General features: G+C 35.7%; 1 protein-coding gene across 1 annotated transcript in view; it reads left to right on the top strand.

The window, feature by feature from the left end:
* The window catches only part of LOC107551828 (ribonuclease 3), a 28,922-nt gene extending 25,588 nt beyond the window's left edge, over positions 1 to 3,334 (top strand). The window contains exons 26-28 of the mRNA XM_016233579.1: positions 1,996 to 2,088; positions 2,785 to 2,831; positions 3,027 to 3,334. Coding sequence (XP_016089065.1) covers positions 1,996 to 2,088; positions 2,785 to 2,831; positions 3,027 to 3,142 — 256 coding nt within the window. The 3' untranslated portion in view covers positions 3,143 to 3,334. The remainder of the gene's footprint in view (positions 1 to 1,995; positions 2,089 to 2,784; positions 2,832 to 3,026) is intronic.
* The last annotated feature ends 5,262 nt before the right edge of the window (positions 3,335 to 8,596 follow it).

The following is an 8,596-nucleotide window of genomic DNA, read 5'->3' as shown; positions in this document are numbered from 1 at the left end:
ATGCATATGAAAAATAATGCGATCATCAGCAATAGACAGCATATAAATAAAAACTGCATAATGTTACAGAGTAAAATGTTGATCCAGGAAGTGGAATATGTCTGTGCAAGCTTTGGAGGTGTTGATGGAAGCGATTTACTGGATTTATGCTTTGATAATCGTACTGAATATTATCCAGATGTAGTTTTTGATCATTTTATTTTCTCACCTTTTTTCTCAAAGTTATGTATTTTTTATGAAACTTACCTATATTCAAGTGTTGATAAAAAAAAGAATGCTTTAAGCTAGAATAAAATAGATTTTTTTTGTTTAAATGTAGAGGCTCTGGTCTTTATTTTGGTGTATTGCATATTTAAATATTCATACAGCAAAATATACTGGAGGCCATCAAATTTTAGTGAAAATCATCAAAATCGCTGGCGGTAGCTGGCAACTTTTTTTTAAAAATGCTGGTGGGGAAAGAGTTAAAGGGGGTCATATGATGCTTTTTTTAAAGATCATTATTTTGTGTATTTGGTGTAACAGAATATGTTGACATGCTTTAATGTTCAAAAAACACATTATTTTTCGACAGCTGACTCCACTGTGATCTCTCACTCTCTGTCACACACACGCGCGCATGCACGCACACACACACACACACGATGCGCAAAACTGCGCATTTGAACAGTCAATAGCAAATACTTAAACTAAGCAAAGTCAGAATGACCTCCTCTCCTAGGTTCACGAAATGGTCATCCATAAAATGCATTGCTGTTCTGTTGTAAGTAATCTTAAGATTCCTAAATCAATCTACTTTCGGAAGGCCAAATAAAGTGCTTTTGCTTTCGCCTAGAAACACACAGCGTCTCCCTGACATGGCTGCTTCAACATTAACTGCAGTTACTGAAACCACACCTTCTTTCTCTGCGTGCACATTTGGGTGGCATTATGCAAATATTTCCACATAGTGAGGTAGATATGTGGGGTTAGAACGAGCCGTTTTAGGGGGGCGTGGCAGAGTCTCAACTTTGATAAAGAATATCTCTGGTTTTGAGACTTTAGTCTTTGCAACTTCAGGGATCTTATCTATGCACAATCAGCTTGTAACACTCCAAAGAGAAAGGAAAACTTGAAATCGCATCATATGACCCCTTTAACATCCTTTGAAGGAGGATGAAGATGAAGAGGTAAATCAATTTTCTGTTTAAAGGGTATTTGCCTTGCAAAAGTATTCAAACCCATATGTGTGTATATACAGTATATCCCACATTACACTCTATACCCTATAAGGACAAATTTGCAATAACACTGCAAATTTAATAAATAGAAAGGAGAAAAATGAATCATCATATTATGTAAATTTCATTTCTACAATTTAGCCCTGGTTGCATCCCATGTCTCTGGATCATCTTTGAGATCTACAGTTTGATTGGAGTCCAGGTGCTGCAAATTCTATTGATTAGGGATATTTTCCAAGCCATAAGGTCAAAGGAACATCCTCTGCCTGCACAGCTCAGAGACAGGATTGTGTCGATGGCTCGACACACAGATCTAGGGAAGATCCCAACAATTTCTTCGTTACTCCTTTTTTTTTTTTTTTTTTTTTTTTTTTTTTTTTTTTTTTTTTTTTTTTTTTGTCGTTGTTTGAAGTTCCTAGATCCTCCATTGCGAACATGGAATGCTTGGATTGTGATTGGAATCACATTAAACTGTATGGGGAAAATCAGCTGAACTAAATCAAACTAAATTGGAGAGATATATTTAGAGCAACTGTTGTATTCATCGCTGATTGTTCATGGTCAGCTGGATTTGGTGCAAAGTCGCATGGTGATGGTAAGGTTAATAATTTTGATGTAACTTCAGTTTATGTTGTCTTGCCTATGTTTGCTTTTACTGATGCAAGGCCAGTTTGAAGTCTTATAATAGTGTAATGTGATCACAGATCCAATTTTCCAGATCCAGTTTTTTTTTTTCATTCATCTCAACTGTGATACTCTTCATCTTCTTTTACAGGACACTTCAGACAGTTGGACCCTCTCATGCCAGGACCTACACAGTGGCAGTGTATTTTAAAGGTGAACGGATTGGCTGTGGAAAAGGACCAAGGTACTAATACATCCAAATATTTACCCTCATTGCCAAATCACTACATATCTGCTCTTATAAACGTCTGGCCCTGTGTCAAAAACAGCTTCCGTATGTCCCACTCTCAGAACTTGCCATGTCCAGTGCTACCTTTATGCCACCTAAAAACTCTCATGAACATTAATCTACGTTTCTGTCCTGTGACATTTTTATCATCTGCTGGCTTCCTATTTTTGTAGTGTTGCTCTATGTATCAGACTGCACTTTCTATTCAGTGAGCCTGTATCTGACATCTTGAGTTCTGATTTCAGAGTAATTTAATAACTGTATGTTGGTGATATGCCACCTCATGTCAGTTAAATTTCATGATGCGTTTATAATAGTTCTCAGTAGCTCACTAAACCCAAATGTATTTGTGGGGAATGTACCTGTTTTTTAGTTATTCAGTTATTTTAATATTACTTAGCACAAAATTTAAGAGTGTTTTGTTTTCATATTAACATCTTAAGCTTATGTATTTAGGTATGTTAATTCATTGAAAAATGTTTGGCCACCCTTGAATTTTAATTTTAAACATGGCCGTTGAGCGAAAGTAGATGAAGAGCCCCGCTGCAGGTTCGATGGGTCATACGTACTGGATTTAATCCTTTCTGTAGAATGATAGATCCCATTTTTTGAGTTGTGGAACATTTATAACTTTTCATTTTATCCCGACAGTATTCAGCAAGCTGAGATGGGTGCAGCCATGGATGCGTTGGAGAAATGTGAGTGACTTTGTGGCATTTGTTAACAAAAAACTGGTAATGGTTTTAGAAGAAACATTTTCACATGTTATGGCAATAAGGTGTTTGTTACAGTGCTGTTTTTTTTTGGTTGGCTGAAGCAGCTATTATAATGCTAAAGGTTATGAAAGTCTTGGTTTTCTGTTTAACATGTTCTTTCCCTCTGGTCTTCTGCAGATAACTTCCCTCAAATGGCTCATCAGAAACGCTTCATCGAAAGAAAGTACAGACAAGAACTGAAGGAGATGAGAAGAGAGCGAGAGCGACAGGAGAGAGATAGTGATGAAGGGTAGAAAAGCAGAAAGTGAAAGAAAAAGCAAGATGTTACATGAAGTGAGTCACACAACAGTAGGCTTAGGAAAGCAAGAATCTGTTTGTTGTTGTTTTGTATATAAATCTGTGTAAAACTCTGTGTTTGTTAATCCAATTCATACCGTTGGTATGTTTTAAAAAGAGAAAAGTTTTGCGTGAAATAAATCAAACCATCAAAATTTGTTTATTGTGTGCATAATTTGGTCAAACCACAGAGCACGTCATAACATGAAACTATCATAATCTAACCAGATTTTATTTGAAAAATGGCTGTTTCATACTAGGGATGTGCGTCACAACCAGTTATTATTATTTTAACGAGAGTTATGTAACCTTCTTTTTTTTTATTAAAAAAATAATAATTTTATATGAAGTAACGCATTACTTTTTAATTTAGAAGGAAATATCCGAGTTACTTTTTCAAATAAGTAACTACAGGTACTTTGTTTCTGACAGCTCTCCTGTCCGCATGTTGAGAGAAATCGGGAGTAAGTTCAGAGGCGTTGTGTGTGCTGTGCTGTGTGAACATGATGTTACTGTAATTCTAATCTAAATGTCAATATGCATTTACTCATTTCACCTGCACAAAAACAGATTCAGTGTTTCTCAAAATGAATAAAAACAGTCAAATGCAAACACAGAATATTACACAAACCTGCAAGAATTAAATGTTAAATAAGACAAAATATAATTTGTATTTAATCCCATTGTATTAACCAATGTCTTTGCTACTGACCTTCGATGATCCAATTTAGCCTTACTAATTAGCAAAAATGGCACATTTGTTTCATTTTTGTTATTGCTGAATAGTATTGAACTTTCTTCTCCTGCGTCATAATATTCATGCAGTTTGTTTGAGCTGCACCCTCTACTGTACAGATGTGAATTTACATTTCCTTCAGCCTGAGGCTTATTCATTTCACTTTTGGTGTAAAGGGGCTTTTACATTAGTAAAAGAAGAACTTTTTTATATTAAAACAAACAAGTAAGCCCTGCCCAGATTTAAAAATTAACGCAACTCATTACTTTCCATAAAAAGTAAATAACATAATTAGTTACTTTTTTAGGGAGTAACGCAATATTGTAATGCATTACTTTTAAAAGTAACTTTCCCCAACCCTGGCCACAACTAATTTCATTAATGTTTAAATGGAAATTTTGTAACGGACTAGTCTAACAATCCCCCAAACAGGCAAAAACATTCTTTATAACGATCCATTTAAAATCGCCTGACATAATTTATGAATCATACAAGATGCTGAAAAATGAAAATGTCATATACATGTGATGTGCTAGCCTTGCATTATAATCATTGTACATTAAATTTCCTCTTCCTCAGTAGGCAGTGCAGGACCAATAAGTACAAACTCAATATTATAAACAGAATTCTTCAAATAAAAGTTAGTTAACGCAAGTAAACACCTGTCAATGGTATTATTGTTTTTTTTTTACCATGGCCACTGCTGGTGTGTCTGGGTTTGAACACTCTTTTTATGTTGGAAAAGGACATGTACACATGACGTACACCAAGCTTTTCTTGTAATTTTGCTGTCTTAGTATCTATACATTATTTCAGGGTTTTCTGTTAATTGGTACATTGATACAGGATCTGTTGTTGTCAGTTAATTTTCATTCATAATGTTTTGCCAAAAGGGAATAAACTAGGACAATATGCAAATTCAAACATATTGGATATTTTGAAAATAAGTGAAACTTTGAAATCAGCATGGCCAAATTTGACCAAAATATCCTACCGGTGATGGGCAGGTCACCAGAACTGAGACATCTGGTGATTTACATTGTCAAAGGTCAAGTCAGACATGTCCAGTAGAATCCCGAGGACACATAGGATTTCTTATATTATAGACCGATAGGATGTTCTTCATTAACGGCTCATATTTCTATTACAATCAAATAATGAAATAATATGAATTCTTATCATAGTATAAGTCATTTATCTCAGATGATGAATACAAATGGTCAAAGTGTGTGTGTTTGCAATTTTGAAAATCGACCAGGATTAAGTATAATTGAGAAGAGACAATCAATGACTATTTCCAGACTGATCAGAAATGCATCTAAATTACTTAAATATATCATTGACTACGTTTACATGGATGTCAGTAATCTGATTATTTACCTTATTCTGAATAAGAAATATTATGATTAAGGTGTTTACTTGAGTTGCTTTTAAAGTACTCCTTTCATGTTCCCGTTTTATGTGTTATAGTACATATACAGTGGGGCAAAAAAGTATTTAGTCAGCCACCAATTGTGCAGAACTTCACGTATAAACGTATAGTTCGTCTTCGTGATGATGACATATACAGTTTGGGGTGTTTCATTTTTAGTTTTATGAAAGCTTCAAGTGCAGTTAATTATTTGTACGTGCATACAGACGATGGTGGTGTTGAAGCTCTTTTATTTGCCGTCAAACGATTGACCACTGCCATGTGTGTATCCTGTCGCAAAATGCAGCGAAAAGTCCTACACGACGGTAGTAATGTGATTAAGGTGTTTACATGTCTATACTGCACTTCAGTAATGCGACTAAAATATGAATACTCCACATGTCTTTATTCGATTTCTGTTTACTTCGAATATGACTTTAGCCGGATTAAGGTAATCAAAAATCTCTGTTTACATGGTAGATTCTTAATCCGAGTATTGTCTTAATCATGTTAAAATCAGATTATTGTTGTAATGTATACGTACTCATTGAGTACCTATTTTAGTCGCATTATCGAAGTGCAGTATAGATATGTACACACCTTAATCACACTATTATCGTCGTGTATGAATTTTCGCCGCATTTTGTGACAGGACACACACATGGCAGTGCTCAGCAAAGTTTGACAGCAAACAAAAGAGCATGGCTTCAACAATGCCTTTTATAAGCATATCATAAGTTTTAAAGGCTTTTATTGGCAAAAAAAATACAATGAGTCAATATTTACAGTGTTGACCCTTGTTCTTCATAACCTCTGCAATTCGCTCGGGCATGCTGGATATTACCTTCTGGGCCAAATCCTGACTGATGGCGATCCATTCTTGCCTTATCAGTTCTCGGAGTTGATCATCACCAAATTGCTCATGGATCGTTGGAAGAAGTCGGTCTTTGCAGGACGTTTTGATACCATTCTTTATTCATGGCAGTGTTTTGGGGCAGAATTATGAGAGAGCCCACTCCCTTGGTTGAAAAGCAACCCCACACATGGATGGTCTCAGGATGCTTCACTTTTGGCACAACACAGGACTCATGGTAGCGTTCACCTTTTCTTCTCCAAACAATCGATTTTCCAGATGTCCCAAACAGTCGGAAGGGAGCTTCATCAGAGAAAATAACTTTGCACCAGACTTCTGCTGTCTAATCCTTGTACTTCCTGCAGAATTTCAGTCTGTCCTTGGTGTTTTTCTTGGAAAGAAATGGCTTCTTTGCTGTCCTTCTTGACACCAGGCCGTTGTCCAAAAGTCTTGGCCTCACTGTGCGTGCAGATGCTCTCACACCAACCTGCTGCCATTCCTGAGCAAGCTCTGCACTGCAGGTGACATGATTCAGTAGCTGACTACTCAGTAGGAGACGGTCTTGGCACTTGCTGGACACTCTGGGAAGTTTTTGATGAACCGGTAAATGGTTCTTTCAGATGCAATATTCTTTGTAGCAATTTCCTTGCATGTGAGGCCATTTTGATGCAAAGCGATGATGGCTGCACGTGTTTCTTTGGAGGTAACCATTGCTAACAAGAACACAATGATTGGAAGCACTTCTTCCCTCCTTTTATATCTAGAAACAATGTGAATGAACACCACAACAGCAAACTTTGCAAAACACAAAATTTGTCACTGCCAAAACTTTTGGCCATGACTGTACTATAACATGTAAAACAGGAACATGAAAGGAATATTTTAAAACAACTCATGTAAACACCTGAATCATAATATTGTCTAATTTAGAATAAGGTAAATAATTAGAGTACTGATGTCCATGTAAATGTAGTCATTGTAAAAGGACTAGTAGAGAGAATACTGCAGAACAATTACTACTGTTGAACAATTTCTGAAATTTCCAGTATTGATAAAATACAATGAAATTACAATATAGATTTGAAAAAATGCATGAAGGCTCTGATATTAGTGCCAAAGTGACACACTAATAGATATTATTACAACCATTATGTCAGTTACTTAGGTTAGGCCATGCAATTTCTACTGTGACAACTGGAGCCTGTATTACTGTTAACAGTTTAATGGTTCATTATGGTCAGAATTTTTTTTTTTATATTGGTAATAAAACTCAAGTTAATAATATTGATAATGCCAATGATCAAAAACAATGTATTATGATTTGTATTATTAATTAGAAATAGTGACCATACAAAGTCATCTTCTGAGTATTTACATTTTACCAGTTACTTCTTGCTTAACCACACCATGCAGGAAAAAAATTGCCCTTCTTTAGTTAGAATCAGATGTGTGTTCCTTAGTTGTCATCTTCAGGTCAATCAGAGGATGTAATAATTTGTTAATTAGATTTTCTTGTTAGGTAATAGAATATAAATATTGTTTTACTCATTTGTTTCTTTGTAGTTATTCATTAATGATGGAACAGTCTAAATTGTTCTAAAGTGTTACCCTGAATGTAGTTAGTTATATACAGTGGGTACGGAAAGTATTCAGACCCCCTTAAATTTTTCACTCTTTGTTATATTGCAGCCATTTGCTAAAATCATTTAAGTTAATTTTTTTCCCTCATTAATGTACACACAGCACCCCATATTGACAGAAAAACACAGAATGTAGGGCAGACAAGTCTGTTACATGTTTGGAAGAAACTTGCATTTTACGGTAAGACACAACTGCTGTCACTGAGGCCATAATGCAAAAAGGTCCTATCTACTGTATCAATCTCAAGTTTTTGTTAATGATGAAGTGTCAGATTAAAAAAAAAACGTAAAATTTTTGGAGTGCTACAGGGCTCAGTATTAGGTCCTTTAATTCTGTCCTTGCACTGTATATGCTTTCCTTTGGAGGCATTACCAGGAACCATGACATTAGTTTTCACTATTATCCAGATAGTACTTTATATTTCCCCCAGAATAGACTTGCCAAGTTAGCAGAGTGTATTTGTGATATCAAAGTGTAACAGACAAGCCGGTTACTAAGTCTTGTATCTGTAGTTTTCTTCCCCACCGCTAGGTGTGCTATGATGCCTAAATGAGCTCCTTAAGTAAAGAAGGACCCTTTATTGGTGACTTTAACTGCATGTTGCGAGCTGAACATGGATGTAAAGTCCAGATGGATGTAAGCTTGCGGCTTCTGGCTTACTCTTATGGCTGTACCTGATTTGGAAAAGTCTGGAGCTTGAGAACTGTTACCGTTTGGAGTGAATACATCGCAAATAGTTGGATTATTCATCAGCTAAGTGATAGCTTCAA

Source organism: Sinocyclocheilus grahami, unplaced genomic scaffold (assembly GCF_001515645.1).
Source record: "Sinocyclocheilus grahami isolate Dianchi unplaced genomic scaffold, SAMN03320097.WGS_v1.1 scaffold435.1, whole genome shotgun sequence".
NCBI classification, from domain to species: Eukaryota; Metazoa; Chordata; class Actinopteri; order Cypriniformes; family Cyprinidae; genus Sinocyclocheilus; species Sinocyclocheilus grahami.
This window is presented reverse-complemented; position numbering and strand designations above follow the sequence as displayed.